At 43.0% G+C, this 26,066-nt stretch overlaps 1 protein-coding gene across 2 annotated transcripts; it reads right to left on the reverse strand.

Moving 5' to 3' along the window:
- Positions 1 to 735: 735 nt before the first annotated feature.
- Positions 736 to 26,063, reverse strand: PAAF1 (proteasomal ATPase associated factor 1). Of its 2 annotated transcripts, XM_030557047.1 has the most exons (12): positions 25,974 to 26,063; positions 24,805 to 24,845; positions 22,528 to 22,631; positions 20,912 to 21,001; positions 15,331 to 15,429; positions 14,710 to 14,860; positions 13,018 to 13,212; positions 11,482 to 11,573; positions 8,425 to 8,540; positions 6,103 to 6,185; positions 4,806 to 4,888; positions 736 to 1,380 (listed from the first exon to the last, which is right to left on the reverse strand). In XM_030557047.1, the coding sequence occupies exons 1-12, from the start codon at positions 26,018 to 26,020 to the stop codon at positions 1,303 to 1,305; spliced, it is 1,179 nt and encodes a 392-aa protein (XP_030412907.1). In that variant the 5' UTR covers positions 26,021 to 26,063; the 3' UTR covers positions 736 to 1,302. The 2 variants fall into 2 exon arrangements, with proteins under 2 accessions (XP_030412907.1, XP_030412917.1); XM_030557057.1 differs by lacking the exons at positions 24,805 to 24,845; positions 25,974 to 26,063 and adding an exon at positions 20,481 to 20,541 and having other exon boundaries at positions 22,528 to 22,616.
- Positions 26,064 to 26,066: the final 3 nt, after the last annotated feature.

The following is a 26,066-nucleotide window of genomic DNA, read 5'->3' on the forward strand; positions in this document are numbered from 1 at the left end:
TCTGATAAAATAATCCTATATTCTTAAGTGCTCACTGACACTACAGCATGCACCGTTAGTTATTTAAGAGTGAATGGTTACTTGTCTTCAGAGTACTTTACACGTTAACTCGGCCATCAAAAATTCTACTGGGTCTGGTGGGTTTTTTAGCAGTTTTTCCAGGAGAAGTAGAAGGTGGGAAAGCAGATTTTGTATGTGGGCTAAATTCTTATGACAATTTTGATTGGCTATAAGGTAGCTGTGTATCACTCCCTTTTACAAATAGGGAAACCAGGCATTGGGAGATTAAAAGTGATTTACCCAAGGTCACCCAGTGAGTCAGTGGAAGAGCTGCATTAGATCTCTGGAGTTCCTGAATCTTAGCCCACTGTTCACTCTTTGATACCGTGTGATAGAACAGGAATTTACAAACACCCGCACACAAATTGTGGAGGTAGATCGGAGTTGACAGGACTGAACATTTGTCCCTTAGACTTAACATTTAAGATTAAAATGGCAGTCTGCCACTATTATTTGAAATCCTATGACAAAAAGATGCTTTTCACCATACTATAAGAGCTACGTAATTACTGATTTAACAAAAACTGGTGGAATTTTAATGTGGCCTTCACTACAATGGCTACAACTACAACTGGATATATTTTTAAACTGCACAAGAACATATGTATTTCACTCCAGTGGAGATCTGACTAAATTTGAGATTTCAGTTTGATCAAATCACAGCTGCTCACTACATTCACAAAATCACACTTTTTATTGTAGAACAGAGTCACAAGAAAGGTTATGAGGTGTTGAATGTGACATGGACACAGCCATTTTGCTTTTAAATTAACTGTCTTGAAAATGCACAAACTTCTCTAGAAAAGAAGTGATCAAAAGTCAATCCCTTTATTTCAATCAATTCTGCAGTATGGTCACCTCCATAATCTCGTCTCTCCGGCCCCCGGATCATAGACTTGTTAGAAATACCAAAATTGTTCATTGAATGTTGAAAACAGTTCCGTACATATGTTGCAGACATAAAGGGTCTTCCAGTAAGCAGCTTATAAATGTTAATGCAAGAGAATGGTCTAAACTTTGGTAGTAATAAGCAGCACAAGATCAAGAATTCTATGTACAGCCTTGTTCTTAGATTTTATCACAACAGTGTTCTCAAAGCTTATATATACACACTTCATATATACTGTACAGTCCTAGAAAGGTAGCATTGCTTTTATTTGGAAGTGCTACATGGCCTAGGTTCTAACCTAGCTAGACTTTAACCTTGTTTCTTAGTTCATGTTTTCCACACACTACAAATGGTCAGAGGTCAGAAAGCTGGTATCTCCTCACCATCTCATCTCTGCAGCATGTATAGATTTGTTTCTCCCATGTAGCTACCTAGAAGAGGGAAATGAAAATATTATTTAAAAAGAAAACCTCTTACATGATCATCCTCCTTATCTGCTTTTCCCCACAAATGCTTTCTCCTACGCAATTCCAGAGGGGTGGCGAAAAACTCCCGTCCTCTTAAATCCATCCTTAAATACCCCTCTCCCATGAGGCCTACAAATCACAATAAATGGCCACTGGCAACAAGAGAGACCAGCTGGGGCTGCTTGACAACTCACAATAGAAACATACCCATATTAGGCAAGGACTTCTCCCTCTTCTCCTCCCCCAACTGTTTAGATAGCATTCAGCACAATGGGGCCCTGATGCCTGACTGGAATCTCTATGACCTATCGCAATATAAATATATAGTGAATGGCCTTTAACTTTTCCCTTGATTGTTAGGACTTCAAGGAGATGCCAGAGATTCTTGGAAGGGTAATGCCCCATGAGGTCCACAAAGGATTACAATGGCATGATCATTAGGATATTTTGAAAGGATCTGCTTACACTAATATCTCCGTGTTAACAATTGGAAATCCTACTGGTACCACCATGGACAGGGCAGTTTGCTACTGACAGAAGCTCATGAACTTCCCCAAATGTTACATTATAGTAGATACTGAACTCAGCAAAAGTCTGAAGAGAAATGGGAACATTTGAATTTTTTTTAAATTTTCTGAGATGGGAAGGAAAGAAATCAGCAGCTTTCGGAATAAGTATTAGCTCCTAAGCTAACCATAGAACAACACCGGCTTAGCTGAAAATGCAGCACTTTCCCTGAAGGAAAACTGGAGTGAAAGGGAAGACGACACATTAGTAAAGGGTGGGTGGTCCTGTTGAACAGCACTTTGGGCACGTTTCTTGGTCCAGCAGGTATGTCCATTTTCCTTCAGATTTGCCATTATAAAGATGACTGTGTAACAGCACTTGGGGTTTATAACATGACAGCTAAAAGCTTTATAGTCATTCAGCAACAACTTTTAGAAACAAGGTTTTTTTGGGGGGTTCTGAAATTGTTTCAAAGATGACCAATCAAACAAACTATTTACAAGACAGGCTTTTTTGTCAGATCTGACAGAGAAGATGGATTTCTTTTGCTCCAAGATCACCAGTTAAAAGTCTGCAGGCCAAACTCTGTCCTCGGGTATGCTGGCCTACGCTGCCTTCAGTGGGGTATACTGTTCGAACAGATGGCAAGATATGACTTTGCAATAAGGCTGTAAATTAATCGCAGTTAACTCATGCGATTAACTCAAAAAAAATTAATCGTGATTAAAAAAATTAATTGTGATTAAATCAGAGTTTTAATCACACTGTTAAACAGAATACCAATTGAAATTTATTAAATATTTTGGATGTTTTTATACATTTTCAAATATACTGATTTCAATTACAACACAGAATACAAAATGTACACTGCTCACTTTATAGTATTTTTATTACAAATATTTTCACTGTAAAAATGATAAAACAGTATTTTTTAATTCACCTCACAGAAGTACTGTAATGCAATCTCTATCGTGAAAGTGCAAATTACAAATGTAGATTTTTTTTTGTTACATAACTGCACTTAAAAATAAAACCATGCAAAACTTTACAGCCTACAAGTCCACTCAGTCCTACTTCTCATTCAGCCAATCGCTAAGACAAACTAGTTTGTTTACATTTATAGGAGATAATGCTGCCTGCTTCTTATTTACAATATCACTAGAAACTGAGAACGGGTGTTCGCATGGGACTTTTGTAGCCAGCAATCCAAGGTGTTTATGCACTAGATATGATAAACATTAATATGCCCCTTCATGCTTCGGCCACCATTCTAGAGGATATGCTTCCATTCTGATGACACTGGTTAAAAAAATAATGCATTAATTAAATTTGTGACTGAACTCCTTGCAGAAGAATTGTAAGTTTCCGGCTCTATTTTACCTGCATTCTGCCACATACTTTATGTTATAGCAGTCTCAGATGATGACTCAGCACGTTGTTCATTTTAAGAACACTTTCGCTGCAGATCTGATAAAATGCAAAGAAGGTACCAATGTGAGATTTCTAAAGATGGCTACAGCACTCGACCCAAGATTTAAGAATCTGAAGTGCCTTCCAAACTCTGAGAGGGACTAAGTGTGGAGCATGCTTTCAGAAGTCTTAAGAGCAACACTGATGTGGAAACTGCAGAACCCAAACCACCAAAAAGAAAATTAACCTTCTTCTGGAAGCATCTAACTCAGATGATTAAAATGAACGTGCGTTGGTCTGCACTGATTTGTATTGTTATCGAGCAGAACCCGTCGTCAGCATGGACACGTCCTCTGGAATGGTGGTTGAAGCATGAAGGACATATGAATCTCTAGCGCATCTGGCATGTAAATATCTTGCGACACTGGCTACAACAGTGCCATGCGAACACCTGTTCTCACTTTCAGGTGACACTCTGAAGAAGCAGCAGGCAGCATTATTGTTTTTTCTTAGCGATTGGCTGAACAAGAAGTAGGACTGAGTGGATTTGGAGGCTCTAAAGTTTTACATTGTTTTATTTTTAATGCAGTTTTTTTTGGTACATAATTCTACATTTGTAAGTTCAACTTTCATGATAGAGATTGCACTATGCTACTTGTATTAAGTGAATGAAATACTATTTCTTTTGGTTTTTTACAGTGCAAATATCTGTAGTCAAAAATAAATATAAAGTGAGCACTGTACACTTTGTGTTCTGTGTTGTAATTGAAATCTATATATTTGAAAATGTAGAAAAACATCCAAAAATATTTAAATAAATGGTATCCTATTATTGCTTAAACAGTGGGATACTCGAGCGATTAATTTTTTTAATCGCTTGACAGCCCTACTTTGCAACCGGAACCTGGTTATAAGGAGCACTCAGCATCATCCTCAACACTGTGGCTGTATGGAGCTGGATCCTAATCCAGTGCTCTCCCCCAGAGCTGCGCTGACTCAGCAGGGTTTATGGGAATAAAGAGTAGCAAAAATTTACTGATTTCTGAAATCAACAGATGTGGTTTGGAATATGCACAGTGGGCAGCTCAGCTGGGTAAGAACTGTGCCATTTTTACAGTCCCTTTTCTAAACAGAATTGCCCTTTAAAATAGACAGGCCTGAATGCTGAGGTAGCAGCCCCTGAGTTCTAATCAGAGCTCTCTCTGACAATGGACAAGTTACTTAACCTCTCTGCCTCGGCTTCCCCATCTGAGAGAAGAAATTATGTTACTGTTCCTCAGACTGATGACATGAGGATTTGTTTTTGTAAAGTGTTATTATTCAAATACAAAAGTAAATTTAAAAATTCACTTCTCAAAAAGGTGCCAGCTCTGCTGGTTGCCAAACCACCAGACAATGGCAGTCATTGCAGAGTGGCACCTTTATTCCCCCTCACTGGTACTCAGCCAATAGTAAGTAGACTGAGCCATTACCTTGTATACAGGGTCACAGTCTGCTTCTGTGAGGTCAATTACGTGATCAAGATCTTGCTGAATAATAAAGCAGGTTCCATCACCTAGATAAAAAACAAAACAGATAAGGAATATAGAACTGCTTGCAAGATAAGACATTCTCACAACTACAAACTGATGCAGATTGGCATATACAGGAACCGTTCTGTATCACGGCCCAATCATTGCTTTAAATCATAAGAATGAAGAACTGCACTTGTTGCATAAAGCCAACAGAGTCCTTTGAATAGTGGTTGTGGGCTGGCAGTTTGTCCAGACAGACCCTCAGAAGATTGGAGTACCTCATGGAAGAGTCAGTTGTTTTGGGAGACCAATGGGAAACGACGACAGAAGAATGTGAAATGTTAGGAAGTTAATGAAACACTGATTAACATTGTTCCCATTATGTCACTTGTCATCCATTTGCTGTAGACATGGTCTCCAACAATGTAATTTCCAGCTCGAGCAGATATGTCCATGCTAGCTCTGATCAAGCTAATGCACTAAAAACAGAAGCGTAGCCATGGGGATGTGAACAGTGGGAGGGATTAGCCATCTGATTATGATCCTGCCGCTTGCACCCCTGCGGCTACACTCCTATTTCTAGTAAGCTAGTGCAGGTATATCTCCTCGAACTGCAAATTACATCTCCAGCTCCTGCGTAGACGTACCCCAAAATGTCACTTGGACAGCCAGCTATCACCCTGCACCACAACCCAGGAATTCACAGAGAAAACAGAGCTGCATGATCACAGCGAGACACTGGGTGATCATATGGAGGGATGTGAACATATCCAAGAGGAGAGAAAAGAGCAGCTCCAGCTAGCCCTTTGGAAGTTCCTCGCCAGCAGCAGACTGGAAACACGTCAAGAGGTAAAAATAAATAAATAAATAAATAAATAAATAAATAATAGATACAATCTAAAAGCTCTGGTCTTTGGTCAGAACATATTCATCACATACTCCTAATTCACTGTGGGCCTGCTTCTGAACAGCCTGGTATAGATTTATACCTTTGCAAAGTGGGTGGGAAACAGTAGCATTATACACCCATTTTGCAGAGCCGTAAAAGACTCCATGAGGAGCAAGGCAGTGGAGAATCAGGCCCTTGTTTTATAAAATGCCTTTAACACAGCTCTTCTCCGCTTCAGGGGACCGCACGCAGAAACTGACGTGTCCACACACTCCAGAGAAATGTGCAAAGAAGTGTCTTACGAGGATGACGATTAAGGTAGCCACATTGCAAAGTAAACATTGTTGCCCCAGTAACTTGTATTACCTTGGCTGGCGATAAATCCATCTCTATAAGGGAGCAGACAAAGCACTGGTGCTCCTGATCTATGAATGATCTGAACTGGAGCCCTAGAAAAACCAGCAAAAACAAGGTCATAATATTATAATCAAGGACTACACTTTTGTATTAATTTAGATGGAATATATGGGCCAAAGTTGTTAACATAACCCGGTCACTGTTTAACATTAAACAGTGTTCGGTATAGACCTTGGCCGCCTTAGTACCAGGGCAAACACACCATTAAATATCCTTTTACCCTCTTATTAAAGATAAAGAAAAGAAGGAAAAACATAGTCAACGCATTTGAAAGGTAAAGTATTAAATAAGAATGATTTTAACAACATCGCTTGTTCCCCTTCTCCTTAGCTGGAAAGAGTTTTTAGAAGAAAAACTCCTTGTGTCTGACAGTCTCTTAGATGATATCAAAGACGGCAATAACTCTCCTTTGGCGAAGAGAGACTTCAGTTGAGATGGGCTGGAAGTGTTGTTAAACTCTGATCCCGTTTTATCCCATGTGATGTCTGGGATTCAGCTGGAGCTTATGGTGATAGTCATCTGGGACCTTCTCTCTGGCTCAGTCTGATCAGGACATCTCTCAGGGTTAGCATGACAAAGACCCAGGGCCCCAGGAGATGGTGGCAGCCATGATGGTGAAGCTTCCTTCAGTAGCCTCTGTCCTCTCTTTTCCTCAAAAAAGTTTCTTTCTTCAAATATCCAGAAAGGGAGTGATGAGTGGAACAGCCCAACCCCTCATTTTGTCTATCAGTTAGGCCTAGTTTCTGACACACCATTTTTGGTTCATTAATTTGAGGATCCACATTTTCTTGTTTACAAACCTGACTTCAACACAGCCCTTGAGCTATATCAGTAGGCTTTTTTGTTGTACTAATTCCAGTTTTTGTGTCTGGTTTTCTTGCACCTGTTTAGAACATTCTTTACTAAAGATAACTTGCCCTATTTTTCATGGTTAATTCCCAAACAGGCAAAAAGTTATAGGCCCGTCAGGACACCTCCCATATGCAACATAATAAAGAACAAGCAAACAGAACAGAGAATAAAGTGATTAAAGACGTATCAGACAACCATTAGGGTCACATGAATTATACAGAGTGAGATTGGAAAGCTGATGGTTAGTCACCATGGACAAGGGATAAAACCGGAAAGACAGAGACACATCCACTCTGCAAAGCTCAATATTTTATCCTTCAGTGGCTAGATCAGGGCAATGATTCCTCCAGAGGAATTCCAGAAGATATAAAGGAATCTAAATGCCAGTTAGTTTGTAGGCATGCACCAGGATTCCCTCCGTATAGAATTTAAAGAGATTATCCTTAATGAAATAGATGAACGCTTGGAGATTTTCCAACAACAGAAAAGGAATTTTTCAGACATGGAATGCTAAATTCTGTCATGTCTTCATCTGAAGGTACCATCTTGACAACCTCCCAATTGGAACGTGCATTTGGCACCAATATAAACAAAGTTAATCACTGCACTGTATGTACAAGCTTGACTAAGAGCTTTCAGAAAAAGGAAACACTTGGCAGTGGGCAGATCAATTCAAAAATGCTAAATTGGCACGGGAGAGTCATATTGCAAGCAGAATGCACCATTTATAAGGCATGTTATATCTAAGGCCTAAAGAATTAAGCTCATTGTCAGAGGCAATGGGGGATGGGACTTCCATCTGGTGGAAGGCTTTTAAAGCTGCACTGGTTGTATGACAGCCGACAAAATGATGTGATAGAAAGAAGTGCTGCTGCTTTGAACAGTTTTATATTTAACTCCTACATTATTGTGATTTTAAGTGTATGTCAAGAGTATCCAAAGCTTTGGAGGGGCGCACACTCGGCATAAAACCAAAATCTACATAAAGCAAGACAAATTCCATTCTTCGGTATCTCAGCAGCCTATATAAAATGAATCCATATTGTAGTCTCAGTCCAAGTCCTAGTGGAAGAGTCTACAACAAAACCACCACAAACAAGTGGCATCCTCACTGGTCATCTCGGCAGAGATACCAAGGGCTGAATAGGCCAGAGAAACTGAGTTGTGCTGAAGGGACTCCTGCTAGAAGTGAGAGATCCGGCCTGAAGCACAGAGATAGTGCACTAAGAAAAAGACTGAACTGTAACTGACGCTGATACGCCCAGTCTGTGGCTAACTATAGAAGCCAACATTCCAGGGATATCTGCACTACTGGCGCTTGTGCTGTACCTGCTCTTCAGTCACCACGGCTGTCAATTTAGCTCCTTTCACCAACACTGAATTCACTGCTTTAAACACTCCACCATGCTTGCCACTCACTTTGTATTTCTCACATCCAGCTGATATATATTTCCATCCTGAGTCCCTGCTAGGAGATAGATGCTTGAGAGGAAGGTACAGCAGTTAAATGCATCGGATCCAACAAAGAGAAACACCTGGGAATAAAAGGAGAGAAGACTTTAAATATCAGTTTATTCACAGGTAGCGTGAAAGACAAAACCCAGCAGCTTTATTCTTAATAGGAATCCCAGGGAAAAGAGAGTGAGTGATTTATTTGGGAAGTCATGGATACGGTCACTTCCAGGAGTTATCACAGACAATTATATGCAACCTGTCAGATGCAACATGGGGCTAACAGCTCTTTGCTCCATCCCAAGACATCCAGAGGCAATAATGCAAAGAAAGACTCCAGGAATGATCCTGTCATACTAGCATTGGCAATATATGTAGTTAATACTGCTGAGGTTCCTCTGGAGAGATAAGGTAGCACATCATACAGAGACAGCAGGAACAATACTGGGCATATAATACCCTCCATGGCCTTCCTCCAGCCTTCCCTGCAGGGCCTAGAAATCTCACTTCTGCCCCTGCTAATCTTGCAGCAACCTCCCTCTGTTTCAGGCACAACTGTGTTACAGCTGGTGGAAAAGTCTTCCCCAACAAAGCGTTTGCCATCTCTCCATTACTTTTCCAAACTCAGATGGTTCTCCCGTGTTTCTACCTCTTCAGTCCCTGTCCTCTATTTACATTTTATAAGAGGATTTAAATCTGGCCCATGTTTTGGAAAAGCATGTACAGGAGATACTATACAAGAAAGGAACCTGTACTGTGTAAGGCAAATACCTGTCCCAATACCGGCGATTGTACTTGTACAAGATCATCACTACCAGTCTTAATACTTTGTGCATAGAATCCACTGCCTCAATTTACTGGTGTATAAGAGAACAAGTATTTAAAGCCAGATAATATCATTAGACCTTATAAACCCATTCTTGATGCTTTATGGGGTACACTGGTATTTTAGCCCTTTGCTGCTTACGTTAACATGCCAGTCACTAGACAGAACCAGAGGTGCTGTTAAGGCAGTGTTTGCTCTGAGGCAGCAGTACTTGGTTTATGGATATATTCTGACATCCAGAGGCCACTGTTTAAACCCTTGGAAAGAAGAGTTAAAGTTGGGATTATAACTACTGAGTTCATTAAGGGAGATGTTATTTGTTCACTCCGTAGATAGAGCTATTATGAAGAAGTCTTGCACAGCTACTCCCAATTGCTTCTCCACATGTCATTACTGGCATGTCAAGCTTCTGGCACAAGCACGCTTTAGGCTCCCCCTCCACCCCTTCTTGAGGCTCTATCATAGGCCCCGCTATGCCATTACTGCACACTTCCTATTCCTATTCCAGCTGGGCTGCTCTAAGCCTGTCTCGCAAGAGAGAGAATCCCAGGCTCCCAGCTGGTTAGACCAGACCACGCACAGTTGACAGGAAGGCAGAAGGTACTGGTTGGTAGACCACAGGTCTCCATCTGGTAAGATGGCACAGATGCTCAATAAGGCAGCTCTAGTGAAGGACATTTTGAGGCAGCCCGACATTATTGTAAAACTGAGACGCACTACAAATCTGTTGTTGCTGACCAGAGAAGAAGCCATCACCTGGAGTGATCTTATACAGATTGCATGGAGGGTGGGAGTCAGATCAAATACTTTCTCTCAATGAATTGTTAAAAACGTAACCCTTCTAAGAAGGTTTTTTTTTTTTTTTTTAAAAGAAATGTAAGAGATGGATGCAAATTAACAAGATTACACTAGGCCGATTTTACACTGGGCTTTCAAACACAACAACAGCTTTTAGAGAGATTGTACCCATGATTTTCTTTCTTAAGCCATTAAGGCATTTTTCTAGTATTACAACATAAAGCCAAACATCACCAGGCAGCTGAAAGTGGAGGCCTTAAAATCCAAGGAAAAATGTGTGTGGACATGAAGAATTCCATTGTGCTTTTTGTAAAACTAGGGTGTGCCCTTGGGGTCCTTGGCAAAAATTCCATACCCCTGCCCTTCCACTTTTATACTGTGTCAGTGATACCACCCCCCCTGGAGAAGGCTGTATTTCAACAGTGCTGAATGCATAATTTGCAAAGCATTTTGGGATTAGACACGATAAAAAGACCATATTGAACCTCTGCATTAAAATCTAGAACACAACACATGAAAGGGAGGAAATGCAAAGTTATAGATGCTGCCATACCTCTGACCCTTTAGTGTTAAATTTGTGTCTTAATTTACAGGTGTAATAGCCACATTTTCTGAGTTTTGTAGTTAAAAATCGCAAACTTCTACAAGCAGTGTTTGCATTTAATTTCCTTTAGAAAAAGAAATGATTACCCACTGAATGGAAAGATGTGGAGAAATTGCAGAGGGTCCAGAGAAGAGCAACAAGAATGATTAAAGATCTTGAGAACATGACCTACGAAGGAAGGCTGTAAGAATTGGGTTTGTTTAGTTTGGAAAAAAGAGAAGACTGCTAGGGGACATGATAGTTTTCAGGTATCTAAAAGGGTTTCATCAGGAGGAGGAAGAAAACTTGTTCACCTTAGCCTCTAATGATAGAACAAGAAGCAATGGGCTTAAACTGCAGCAAGGGAGATTTAGGTTGGACATTAGGAAAAAGTTCCTAACTGTCAGGGTAGTTAAACATTAGAATAAATTGCCTATGAAGGTTGTGGAATCTCCATCTCTGGAGATATTTAAGAGTAGGTTAGATAAATGTCCATCATGGATGGTCTAGACAGTATTTGGTCCTGCCATAAGGGCAGGGGACTGGACTTGATGACTGCTAGAGGTCCCTTTCAGTCCTAGAATCTATGAATTTGTTACATATCCTCATTTCAATGTGTAATTGTTGCATTGGTTTCAATGCATCACACTCCCCATAAGCATGCTCCAATATTTAACTGGGGCATTGCACATCTGTATGTTATGAAGTCAGGAGAAATAGCATATTGCAAATGCCTGTTAACATTTCGTCTTATAGGTCAAAAGGTGCCAAGAGGTTTTAAATGGACAGTAGCGAACGTGTCTCATGAGATCCTTACCGGCTGCCTGCTCTGTAATCCCACACCTTGGAGCTTTTTGTCTTCCCGAGCCAACAGCAGGATTTTCCCTTCTGTCCCAATTTCTCGTTCACCTGTTAAAATTCTAATTGTTAACATCATTGCCAGTATTACACGGCATCTTAACAACAGAATTGGGGAGGCTTATGCTGATGGTACCAAAATCTCTACCAGACGCTCATAGGATGTACTTCTTTCTACATGGAAATCCAGAAGGTCCCTTTGAGGTTGAGACCAGTACTTGGTTTGGCAAAATGTCTGATGCTTTTGGGGTAGGAAAGGGGAAGAAAACACCCTTTTAACTAGGGAGGGAAAAGCAAGGAGATTCATGTACCAACAGAAAACATGCTCATTTCCAAAGGCCTCAATTATATAGGGCCTAATCTTACTCCTGCTGAAACCCATGGCAAAGCTCCCCTCTGTGGAGCAGAAGCATACCTCTAAACGCCAAAAATGGCAGGGTGGACCAATTATCACACAGATCCTACAGCCAATGGAACCTCCGGCTAATTTTAGCCAATACATTAATGTTAGATGTAATATATATCACATTAACGAGTATAATGCACATAGTATGAATATAATACACGTTACAGATATATAGATATACACACACAAATAAATAAGTGTTGGGAAATTATGTTAACTAAATGTATTATGCTCCCCCTACAGTTCAGTTAATCCGTGTCAGAAATCCCACTACACTTCGCAAAGCTAAAGTCAGCTTTGGCATTAGAAAATGGGAAGCCTGTCAAAGCTAAGATACATGAATGGTGTGTCCTAGCACAGGCTGGGATGCCTCTCTACACCCAACTGATTTGGAGTGTAGTATCTAGAACAGAGATAAGAAAAGTACAGAACAAAACAACAACTGTTACGAACTGGTGGGCTGGATTTTAGTAACTTGTAAAATCATACTAGAAATACTATTAGCTGAAATGCTGGTCTTTGAAGCACAGCTTCTGTGTAAATAAAGACCATACTGGGTCAGATCAAACATCCATCTAGCCCAGTATCCTGTCTTCTGACAGTGGCCAATGCCAGGTGCTTCAGAGGGAATGAAACAGAACAGGTAATCATCGAGTATAGGGTAACCATGTTGCAAGATAAGAACTGCTTCCCAGGGGTGTATGTATGTTTGCTTTGCTTCATACTGTACTGTTTTGTCTTTAGGCAATAAATTTGGCTACGTTCAGTTATTTGGTCTCAAACATTTTTAAGAATGAACTAGAAGTGTAGTCAAATAATTGGCTACAACTTTTAGTCGATATCATCATCTAAAAAGGAACTGTATTCTTCAGCATCTCAGGACTCCAGGTATCAACCCTGATGGCCCGCTTCCCTTCCTTTTGACTTTATGCTGTCAGATGAAACCGCTGAGGATGGAACTGCTGCCCAAGCAATGAAGGATTCCCCTCTCATAACAGCAGTTATGTATTTTCCTTAGACTCTGCACATGGGACGTCTGAACTGTACATCTTTTTAAGGGAAAAAGAAAAACCTCTATATATTACTTACTAGGTGCATTTTCAGGTGAGCCCAGATTTATTGTATTGTCAGCAATACCCAGAGCAATGCCATTCACAGGAGAACCACAATCTGCAACAACGCCTAGGCAAGCAGATTTCCCACAATCCCAGAGGCGGGCAGTGCCGTCTCTAGAACTGGAAATGACATTTCTTCCCCGATCCACAATGGCTGTGTCCAGGATACCTACACCAAAGCAAAGAAACCTCTCAGAAGGAAAGAAGCAAGGAAGTTACAACAAGGTTGGAAAAGGCACCTATCTTGCTTTAAAAATCTGGAAAGCATGCACCGGAATCTCACAGGCAATAGGTCATTTGGGTGAAATCCCACTGGAGTTACATCTGCTTACACCAGAACTGAATCTGGCCCTGAGCTAGATAACCCCATCATGAATTTGGACAGGTTAGTGATTCTTGTTTATTCCAGATACAGCAACATGGAAAGCATGTTTCCTTACAATTAATGTTCCCTTACAATTTTATATCACTGTTGTTTCTAACATTTAAAGAGGTATATTTGAATAGTTACAATATTTAATTAACAGTCTGCATACAGAAGCAATGTTCAAAGGCAGCAAGTTCAAATGCCAGGACTATTTTTCAAACCAAAGTCAACTGCAACCAGACAAAACCAAATGTAATTATTCTAGCTGACTGCAGCTGCTGAGACTGCTGCGATCCAATTATGCACATAATGGATGAAGTCAATTTTGGAGACAACAGACGTCTGCTAGATTTCCTCTCACTGAAGCTCTGCTACATTTCCTGTCAGATTAAATTTACAATATTGTTGCAATACATCTGCAAAGCCTTTTGCACATTTTAAAAATACACAAAAAGATCAAGTGAAAATTACACTAGGCTCACTGCAGGAGACTAGAAAGATACTGCATTGATATTTTGCTCAAGTATTTGGACAGATAAATGCCACTTAGGCCTTTGTGTACCCTACAGCTTTTGTCAGCCTAACTTAAGTCGCTCGGAGGCATGAATAAACCAGCCCTCTGAGTGACTTAAGTTACACCGACATAAGCGCTAGTGTGCACAGCGCTGTCGGCAGGAGAGCTTTATGCCATTCCTGTCCCCTGCCCTCTTGTCGGGTAACGATCCTCCCCTAAATTCAGCATGACAAACAGACTTCACGCTATGAGGCATGAACAGTGTCTTTACTTGTTTTATGAGGCACCTACAACATTGCTGGACATTTGAAAAATATCATCTGAAGCAACGGCAGTACAACCTTTATTATCTGAATGTCTTGATTTATAAATGCTTATTCAGCATTAATAATGGAAGGAATTTTCAGTGTAATGCATATAATCAGGGATATGAGCCTATTTAGGACAGCAAGGAGTTCGACTGTCAGCTGTACAGAGGAGGAATAAAATGCTACCCTAGCTCCATGTTCACAACTCCGAGCAGACTATTGTGCTGTTCTCCCTTCTTTTCCCTATTATACAGATTCAAAACCTGAAATGCAACATGAACTTCAGGTGTTTAGAATAGCAGCCATTTTTGTCTGTGTTTTATATACAAATGCTTGGCGTCTGAAGAAGATATTTGAAGCATCTAATCTTATTGCACAGCACAAAAATCTAATAGGCTGATGCTTGAACTTCAGCCCTCTGGTGTGATGTAATTATACAGACAACAAATTAAGCATTTTAAAAGCTAATTTGTGTACCTCCTTTGTGACCTTTAAACGTTACTACGCAGCTGGCATCTTCTGCTGACCAGATCTTTAGCTGGGCATCCATTCCCCCACTCAGAACCACAAGGCCCGACGGGAAAAACCTGCAACAATTCACATCATACACATGGCCTTCCAACAGTCTCTGGAAAAACAAAGAACTGTATGCTAGTTCCACTGTTATCACCCTGATGCCATCCTGTATTATGTTATTCAGTATTAGCAAAGCATAGTGGTTCTACCTAAATCGTGGACATGGTCAAATCCCCCATGAACACAGTCAATTTTCTACAGTGGGATAAGTTCAGAAGCAGACAGTGAACAACTGCGCCGTACCTACCATCACTTCTAACTATCCCTCCATGTTCTAATATTGGGACTCACCACCGTGGCCTCTGAGGATCACTTCCCTTGGGAGATTACGCCACAGTCTAATAGATCTTTGACCTCAGAAGTGAAATTTATGCTAATGTCTCACTCAAAGGACAGCACCGTAACCACACTGGAGCTCAGCGCACAGTCACCATTAGTTAGGAGCCAAAGCTAGGGCCAGGGCACTAGAACCCGAGACCAAAAAACCATAGAAGAACCCAAAGATAGAGCCAAAGTTCTTACTCTTATTTCTCCATTAGCCGCCTGCCAGATTTTCATGGTTCCATCAGTGCTGGAAGATACGCCAAGGCCCCCGCCACTGGAAATATCAATGCAGATTATCTGTTTGGAAAGACAGCACGGAATAGTATGAGCATTTTATGTGATTCTGCAAACACATGCTTATTTTGTTCACTCCCGCAAAGGAGTTTTGCACTGAAGGAGACCTGCTAACCAAAGCATTCAGTATTAACGCTATATAGAGACAGATATTGCAGATTTCACCCTAGCACCTGGGCAATCATAGTCAATCACTTCACATGCATGGCTGAACGATTCTGGTCCGATAATACTCTCCACATACAAAGCACCTTTCATATGAGGATCTCAAGACCTTCTACAGACATTGGCCTCACAGATGTTAGCAGGTACTCATTAATAAATGTTAAGAATATGTTTAGCACCATTTTGGCTCTCCTCTCATTTAGTCTAACCAAAAAAAATGGGTTGTCTCCCTTTTGGGAGGGAAGGGGGCTTGACAGAAGGGAATAGATAGCTAAAATGAGTGTTTCCTGATTAAGGTGTATTATACAGACATTCTATGTCTCTCGTTCAAGGACAAGCTGCTGGTATGATCTGACCTGAACCCAGGATTCAGACATGTTGACCGACTGGATTATCTGACTTGAACCACCTCAATTTCTTACAATTTGGTGGAAATTACAAGCAGAGACTTTGCTATTTTTTTCTTTGGCTCAGCTCAGAGTTCTGCATGGGCAAGGAGATGGAGTAGATTTTGAAGGGTAGGTCAGCAGCATGTCTGGATAGCAATAATTACATTTCAGTTGGCCAGACCAAGTTTTTCATTAGCCTGGGTTGAACAGGGGCCAGGATTTTTCTAGACTGTAGGAATAAGCCCCTTTTTGCAAATAAGAAACTGAAGTAATGAGATTACACAACTGGCCCAAAATAACACAGTCAGTAGCAGAGCTTAGACTAGAATCCTGATGCAGTCCCTTGCTCTAATTACTAGACAATATTCCCTTCCTTACACAATATGGTGCCTAAGTGTAGCCTCTTCTGCTTAACTCCCAGTACCATGAGCAGTGTTTGCAACCATAGGAAAACAGATCCAAACCTGCCACACATCAGGTTTGAAATACTCAAGACACCCAGCAGCCACAGCCTTAAATTCTAGTGGGCCTGACTTTATCCTCATTAAGCAGATAAACTGACTCCACACAATTTACCACTTTTTGTAACAGCAAACATTTGCCTTATATCCTTGCACATTATTTTGGGGAAAGACAAATTTGTGCAACATTGCTGTGATCTGGTAAATAGATTTCTTCTAATCAGAAGGGGGCTGCATTTTAGTTGTGGATGAAGTAATTTTGTAATGCCTTGTGCAATCACATCACTTCACCCACTGATAAAGTACAGCTGCTCCTGGGGTGGAATGTGACAGCTGGGTAACAGATCGTAGCAACAGTGAACAGTTAAGGACAAAACTAAGAATAGTCTTCAGCTGAAGGAAAACAGAGCATAATTACTCAAATTAGAACTCTCACTGAGTATGGCCTAATCTCCAGCATCCTAACAGAAAAGGATATAGGATCCTTACTACTCACAAATGGTCAGCACTCAGGTTTTATGTCTTATCTAAAATAAAAGCTCATCTAGTGGCATCAGTTCAATATCAACTCAGAATGAAAAATGCCACCTAATGATTTGCCACATGTTTTCCCTGATTTCCTATCCAAGCAATGACCAGGACAAACTCTGTTTAGCTCATGAGCTCTGACAAGCAAGATCACAGCTAGGGGTGACATGGCTGCAGATCCGCAGTACTCCATTACCTATTTTAAAAAAAAATGTGAATTGGTGGACCACTTATGTGTTTAAAACTATTTAAAATTCACGTAAGAGCTCTGCTGGCTGGGGCTATTCACTGAAAGCACAAGTCAAATCACAGGGCTTGTCTACATCAGAAAGTTGCAGCGCTGGTGAGGGAGTTACAGCGCTGCAACTTAGGAGGTGTACACATCTGCAGGGCACCACCAGCGCTGCAACTCCCTGTTTGCAGCGCTGGCCGTACTCCCGTTTTGTCTCGGGTGTAGAGGATCCAGCGCTGGTAATCAAGTATAGACACTTACCAGCGCTTTTCTTGACCTCCGTGGAATACGCAGGTATCGCAGCATACCTGAGGAAGCCTCTGGTAATCAAGCTGGTCTCCTTCCCCGGCTTGCTCTCGCGTTCCCCGAACCCCGAGCAAGCAGGTCTCCTTCCCTGCGGTTTGCTGGGTGGTTCCGGGAACGCGAGAGCAAACCGCGGTGAAGCTGGTCTCCTTTCCCGGTTTGCTCTCTCGTTCCCCGAACCTCCGTGCAAGCAGGTCTCCTTCCCTGCGGTTTGCAGGGTGGTTCGGGGAACGCGAGAGCAAACCGCAGCGAAGCTGGTCTCCTTTCCCGGTTTGCTCTCGCGTTCCCCAACCCCCCCTTGAAGCCGCCCAACAGCGCTGCAGTGTGGCCACATCTAACACCACTTGCAGCGCTGGTTGCTGTAAGTGTGGCCACTCTGCAGCGCTGGCCCTATACAGCTGTACTAATACAGCTGTAACAACCAGCGCTGCAAAATTTCAGATGTAGACATGGCCTCAGACAGTAATTTAGCATGATCTAATCACAGCAATGTAAGATGACAACAGAATAACTCCACAGAACATTCCAATCCTCTCAGCAGTAAAACACTACCTAGTAATGAGAGGATTAGAAATTGCAAAGCACTCTTAGGCAGACACTAAAAGGCACAGCGTTAACGTTTGACTAACAGAAATGTTACTAAGGGATCAATAAGCAGGCTAAGGTAACATGTGTTAACTCAGACCCAGATGCAGAGGTAGGAGTGATAACTGTGGCTTATATTATGTCTGCTTGAAACTCATCTACCTAACAATAGACATTTACCTCAGTCTGTTTTCCAGAGCCAGCAATCTGCAGCCCATCACCCCCATTCAGAAACATTCAAAGCACAGTGGGACAAAACATCAGGCAATGATGAAGACACTTATGTATTCATGGAAATCAGGAGAAGCCATTCCCCTCTGCTTCTGTAGCTGACATTACTAATCTGATTCTCTTAACACAACCTCCCTTTCTTTCACTATATACACCTCTACCCAGATATAACGCGACCCGATAACACAAATTCAGCTATAATGCGGTAAAGCAGTGCTGGGGGGGGGGGGTGCGAGGCTGCACACTCTGGCGGATCAAAGCAAGTTCGATATAACACGGTAAGATTTTTTGACTCCTGAGGACAACGTTATATCGGGGTAGAGGTGTAGATGTAGAGATGTGAAAATGCCACTTTACCCAGACATACTGTGCATCAAGTTGTATTTTTACAAAGACAAGAGCACATTTATTTTTCAGCTTCTACTATAGCATTTTCTATAGCACCCATTACCACAGTATCTAAGCACCTCACAAGTAAATTAGATCTGCATAGCCAAGTCCCTCGCAGACTTGACAGGTTTCTGCTCTTCTCCCTTCTGCGGCAGAACAGGTTTCGTTTGGGACACACTCTTTTTTCGTTTCTTTGGGTAAGCTTTATGTACAGTTATAAAATCAGCCAAATCGAAGACTGATTTTCCCAGCCACGTGCTCCCTTCCAATGCCAAAATGAAAGTCCCAGATCAAATTCAGCTTTGCTGCGTCACTTAAGAATGTGAGTAGCTCCTCAAAATAGAGAATGCAGAACAGTGAGGTGCAGGTACTATATGGGAGTAGAGGAGGGGGGAGTAAAGGAGGGGGAAGAGCAAATGAAAACGCAGAAATATCCCACGAAAATAAGAATTATGTTTAAATAAAGAACAAAGCTGGGGTGAGGAGATGGACTGAAAGCCCAGGAAAGTGAGGAGTCCTGTTTATCCACAGGGCAGACACAGTACAGGCAGCAGTAGTGTGATCTTGCCCACACTGCCCCACCTTCATGCCTCGCCCCGGAACAGGAGGGTACACTTTAAAGGGTGAAAGTAACTCAATATTCATAAACTATTCAACCCTAGCCTCTCTGTTAAGTCTGCCAACAAGGGGATTAAGTACAGCAGTGACACTATGGATCCTAGAAAGGTCAAGTTCACTTCCTCTAGGACAAACAGCCACCAGTTCAGCAGCTTTGCCACGACAAGCTTGGTCTGGACTTGAATTAGAGACCTAGAGTTGAAGAGTTCCATACCATTACTCGTCCCCTAGCCCAGCCTGTCACACTCTCTAGTGGTGTAATGATTTCTGCCCTAATTCACCAATTTTTCCCCTGGGGCTGGAGTGAATAGAGACTGTAGTTAAAGTGCAGAAAACAAGAGCCAGCCAGAGGAGACTGTGGGAGAAGAGCATCCTTCCCACATTTTGGGTAGGTACCGTGTCACCCCGTATGTTTGTACAGGACCTATCACATTGGGTCCGTTCTCACTGGGGTCTCTGAGTGCTACTAGAATAACAAATAAAGCATCTCAATCTCCCCTTTACTGACACACAAAACAAGGCACCGAGGTGAAGTGACTTTCCCCATGGTCACATATGAACTGTGGTCCAGTCAAAAAACAAATACTTGTTGCCTGATTCAGTCTTGTCCTTTAACCACTAGACCATGTTGCCTCCATGGGAAAGTGGGCCAAAAGTGATATTTTTGGAGCCCAGTTATTGAAAGAAGGGATATGGGGTAGCATGGTCACTGTGTAGCATGAATGTAGTGCCACTGATGTAGTTACTTCATGAATCATTGCAGTAGATCCAGCTGCACTCTGCTGATCCACAGAACTGCTCCTGTCAAAGGGGTGAAGCACCCAGTTGTCAAAGAGCAAACACTTTCCTATTACAGGTAATGTAGTTGTACTCAGAGGCCGCTGTTAGGACCAGAGCCCCTTTGTGCCAAGCACTGTACAAACAAGCGTACAGGAAGACATGGTCCCTGCCCTGATGACATTGCATTAATATACACAACAAAATTCAAATAATGTAACAATAGGGAAAGTGAAAAATCTGATGGTTCTATGTCATTGGAAAGTTTTGGGTTTTTTTTCTTCTTTATTATAGCTGGCCAGTTTGTTGTAGCTGTCACAGTAGAATTGGATCTCGAGAAGGATTCCAGGGACCAAGGATTCCAGAGACTTTTACCAAGAAAACCAAGTGCCTCTCTCTCTGCACCATATGTGGCTGCTTCATGTATTTTTGGGGGCTGTTGAATGGAATTTAACTACGATTAGATTAGATTTACATGTGACCCAAAAAACACACAAGGCAGCAAAATGCAACAGCACTCTATTCTTCCATGTAACAAAAGGGATCTCTCTTTTAAGCTTCCCAAAGGATTGCAGAATTTACTTTGGATTGTTTTCATACACCACCCCTTTAATGAACTGGAGAGATCAAGTTTAAAGATAGAAAGTGGAAATATTAACTTAATTCCAACCTGATTAGAACAGCTTGTTGCTAAGTTTCTATGCAAAGGCACGCAGCACTCCATTTGCTTAACTGGTCTGCAAGAATTGCAAAGAATGTTAACATTCAGCTTCATGCATCTCTAATCACTCAGCAAGATTACTTACGCTTTTTTGATGAATTCTGCAAAAGCTTGTGTATGGCGCCAAAAATTTTGTGGAAACATTTTCATGAGGGCAAGAAACGAGTATGCTTTTCTAAAGGAGGTGGAGGAAAAATTACAATGTTGTTAGAATTAATTGTACAGAACTATAACAACATTTACAGTCATGTCTGTTTTCCATCTGTACATGCATCCAATCTCCTAAAAATAATACATCCTTACTATCCCTTCACCTCCTACCTGCTCATTTTACTGACTCATAAACATGTTTGTTCCCATTAGTATTGCAGAGGCAAGTCAGTTATAGGAGAACATGCCTGACATGATCAGTTTACCTCACCACTGCCTACAACAGGATTTCTTGCACCTTCCTCTGAAACAGCCAATACTGGCGACTGTTGGACACAAAATACAGGGCTAGACGGACCACTGGCCCGAGCCAGTCTGGACATCACTATGACTATTTTTTCCTACTTTATGCACCAGAAACATCAGCTGACTTCCAGTTGGTAGATTTTTGTCACTGATGACATAAAAAGCAGAAAAAGCACATCTGGATTTTCAGATTCCTCGCTTAATCTGTGGAACTGGTAGAAAAAAAATATTTCTTGATTAGTAAACCTAGTACATTTAGAATCTTGATCATGAAAGGTGTTGAGTATCCTCAACTAGCACTTCTCAATAGCGGACATTGGATCTGGATCAGTGAAATAAGAGAAAGCCTCCAGATTTTCTTTTTATGCAGTTATATATCTAACCAATCCATACTTACAATAAAATGGCAGATAAAGCCATGTAGGTGGTTTTGCAAAGCAATTGCTGACATATGAAGATACAAAAGGCTCTGATTTAAGGACAGTCACGATTTGTGCGTAAAGTAAAAGTGATTTCAGTCTATAGGAAAACCTGAAGAATGACTCTTACTAAAGCATGAAGTTGCATTTTCATCAAATGGTTTTCTTTCCATGCATGCTTCAAATATAGATTAATCTGACTGGAGGACAGCAGCAACCACAGCCAGGGATCAAGATGCATCAAGCCACAAAAGATATATAATCCACAGCCTGGTCACACACCACCAAACTTCAGGATATTTAGAGAGCATTCCTCATAGTAGTAGCTAAGTGCCAGTACACCTCAGTGGACAAAGCACTTGGCCGTTCACTTTTAAGATCCTATTTTAAGATTAAAGATTTTAAATGAAAAAAGTCTGATGGCCTCTTTTCATGTCTAGAAGACACTGGTCCAAACCCCACCACGTGCAACTAAATTCAACTGGTGCAGTTACCATGTCTAATCAGGACAAATTGTTAAGCACTTTCTACGCTAAGGTTCAGATCATAACGCAGTAGACTCACAGACTTTAGGGTCAGAAGGGACCAATGTGATCATCTAGTCTGACCTCCTGCACAAAGCAGGCCACAGAACCCTACCCATCCACTTCTATGACAAACCTCTAACCTATGTCCTAGTTACTGAAGTCTTCAAATTGTGGTTTGAAGACCTCAAGCTGCAGAGCACACTGTATTGCTGGCATCACACTAGTGAATGACTGTAGCATTTTGAGTACTAGCTACTTGCTGACTCTTCACCCATACAAATACACTGAAATAAGAGTACCTTGGTTATTTCATTTACAAAAAATCCTTCAGAGGCTGAGATCTCTGGAATTCCATCTGAGCCTACTCCCTGGCATGTCAGGCTGCCATACAAAGTAGATTTCCCTGCAGTACAAAGACATATTAAAGATCAGAGAAAATGACGGATTTAACATTTTACACACTTCACATGTAAATATAACCCTGTATTTATTTTCGGCTTTCAGCAATTTCACTGACACACAGGCAGCCTATTCAGATCCAAAATTTAATCTTCCTTTATGAGGGTTTTTTTTTAATTCAACATTCAATCACTAAGTGAGATTCAATTTGGACAAAGGCACTGAATAGATCTGGAAGAAAATTAATGAACATGATTGATACGCCCTGTCTATCAGGCAGAGAGGAAGGTTTGGGATTCACAAGCTTAAATGCTTTTTTGAATCACAGAGTTAGTACATGAAAAGAATGTAGTAGATATATTTTAATTTAACTAAAGTTAAAGTTGATAGAACACTTACTTGAAAAATTGGTTCGCTTTAGCTTAGATAGAAACCATGTCCTATGGTTTGAAGTTTGCAGATGACATTAAACTAGGAGGAGCTGGACACAAGCGTAAACACTGACCTAACAAAAAGGGCCTGGACACAAGCAAAAAATAAAACAGGATTCTGCTTGGAAACCTGGGAGAAACCCACAAAACAGATAATGCTCAGATGCAAGAGTGAAGCCTGACAGCAAATAAGACAAGTGTGGCAACAAGGCAGCTATGAGTTCAGGCTACAAATGAAGGAGCATCACATAAGGCAATAGCTGTTCTCAATAAAGACTCAATGTGAGCACACCTGGAACACCATGATCAGTTCTGGGTATGTTCCAACTAAGATACTGACAAATTGGAGGGTGCTCATGGAAGAACAATATGAACATGGGGTGGGAGGGAGAAACATTCTTAAGGATCCTATTCTCACTTTCTTTTACCAAAAAGAGAAGCATGTGCTGTACACGGACGTTGTTTATTAGGGCTTTTTACTTATACATCATACATGCTGCTGTGTGTTTATGTTAGAGATGGCAGATCAAAGCAGCATGCACTGCACTTGAAATAGAAGGTGGGGAGGTTTGTGATGGTCCTTAGTTCTTGGGGGAGTTTATTCCACAATCTGAGACCAGTCCCTGAGAAAAAACAGCCCCATAAACAGATGAGCTTCACTCTTATGGTAGAAAGCTCCTTTGTGTAAAAGAAGCAGAGTTGCTGACCACTCTCTTCATCCCAGAACTTTACGCTCTTTTAGATATCCTAGGCCCAGACCATTTGAGCACCTTGAGGATACAGACCAAGATCTTGTACTCAATCCCACATTCTATAGACAGAAAATGTATAGAGTGGAAGACAAATGCAATGGTCTTGCAGTGCCTCATGTTGATGAGGAAGTGTCCTGTAGCCTTCTGTACTACCTGGCTTCATGTCCAGGTATATTGTATTGCTGTAGACCAGATGAGAGGTGACAAAGGCAGGTATAATGGAAGTCAAGTTATCCACTAGGTCAAGCATCAGAGGGGTAGCCGTGTTAGTCTGTATCCACAAAAACAATGAGGAGTTCGGTGGCACTTTAAAGACTAACAGATTTATTTGGGCATAAGCTTTCGTGGGTAAAAAACCAACTTCTTCAGCTGCATGAAGACTCTGTTAGTCTTTAAGGTGCCGCCAGACTCCACGTTGTTTTTGTCCACTAGATAGTGTTACTTGCAGATGCCACTATGTGAGAGGTAAGCAGTGAAGAGAAATCCAGGTGCACACCTAGACTACAGACTCAACGGACTAATTGAAAGTTTGTACCTTGAATGAACCAAAAGGACTACACTATGGCTGCAAACTCTGATGTAACAGGGCTTTTCCCTCTCTAAAATTTATTCTAAAGAGCTCTGCAGAAACATACTCCAACTCCCTTGAAGGAGAGCGGGAGGGCTTTGTGTATGCAGGTAGACACCCAGCTCTGACTTTCTTGGGTCAGCACAGGACTCCGTGTGTGTGTACGATCTTGTTTTGGGGCCACTCTCCAGGAACACAGAACAAAGGGCAGGGCAGCATAAGAGGTGAAATCTGGTTGTACAGAGCTTGGAAGAGGTGTCACCACCCACACATTTCCTTTTTCATGGGCAGGTAAAGTGCTTCACCCCTATATGGACCCCCAGCTCCATGTAAGATGCATCATGTTAAGTGCATTACTCAACTCCAGCCAGGAAGTCTCTTCCAGTGGCAGGGAAGTGATTCTGAAGCAGGGGAGTCGCCACTCACCTGGGCTCCTGCAGCTCAGCCAGGCTTCGCCTTCGTTCCTCCTGTAGAGAGGCACAAAGGGCCTGTTAGTTATAGACAGGACCAGCAGCACCGGGGAGGGAGCAGGGCAGCCAGAAAGCACAGAGGAAGGGTAAGGAAAGGGGGGCTGTGGGGCGGGGCACTGCCCCTGCAGGGGAGGGGGCTCTGATGTAAGAGGTGTCACTCCTAGGAGCAGGGGAGATGGGGGCATGGCTCCCCCTGGAAGCGGGGGGCTCTGGCGTAGGAAGCGTTACTGCCGGGGGCAGGGCAGGTGCTCCCTGGGAGCAGGGAGCTCTGGGGCGGGGGAGACGGGGGTATGGCTCCCCCCACAGGAACGGGGCAGATGGGGGTGGGGGAGATGGGGGTATGGCTCCCCCTGGGAGCGGGGCAGATGGGGGCAGGGGAGACGGGGCTATGGCTCCCCCCGGGAGCAGGGCAGATGGGGGCGGGGGAGACGGGGCTATGGCTCCCCCTACAGGAACGGGGCAGATGGGGGCGGGGGAGACGGGGCTATGGCTCCCCCTACAGGAACGGGGCAGATGGGGGCGGGGGAGACGGGGCTATGGCTCCCCCTACAGGAACGGGGCAGATGGGGGCGGGGGAGACGGGGCTATGGCTCCCCCTACAGGAACGGGGCAGATGGGGGCGGGGGAGACGGGGCTATGGCTCCCCCTACAGGAACGGGGCAGATGGGGGCGGGGGAGACGGGGCTATGGCTCCCCCGGGAGCGGGGCAGATGGGGGCGGGGGAGACGGGGCTATGGCTCCCCCTACAGGAACGGGGCAGATGGGGGCGGGGGAGACGGGGCTATGGCTCCCCCGGGAGCGGGGCAGATGGGGGCGGGGGAGACGGGGCTATGGCTCCCCCCGGGAGCGGGGGAGACGGGGCTACGGCTTCCCCCACAGGAGCGTGGGAGATGGGGGCGGGGGAGATGGGGCTATGGCTCCCCCCGGGAGCGGGGGAGATGGGGGCGGGGGAGACGGGGCTATGGCTCCCCCCGGGAGCGGGGGGCTCTGGCGTAGGGAGCGTTGCTGCCGGGGGCAGGGCGGGTGCTCCCAGGGAGCGGGGCGCTCTGGGGCGGGGGAAATGGGGGTGCGGGTCTCTAAGGAGGGTCGCGCGGGGAGGGAGGATCATTCGGGGGCGGCTCCCACCTCAGCACCTGATTCCAGTCGCTCTGGATCCGCATCGTCGCCGCCATCTTCCCTCGGCCCCGGAAACGCCCCTCCTGACCCGGAAGCGCTGGG

This window comes from Gopherus evgoodei, chromosome 1, assembly GCF_007399415.2.
Source record: "Gopherus evgoodei ecotype Sinaloan lineage chromosome 1, rGopEvg1_v1.p, whole genome shotgun sequence".
In the NCBI taxonomy this organism is placed as follows: domain Eukaryota; kingdom Metazoa; phylum Chordata; order Testudines; family Testudinidae; genus Gopherus; species Gopherus evgoodei.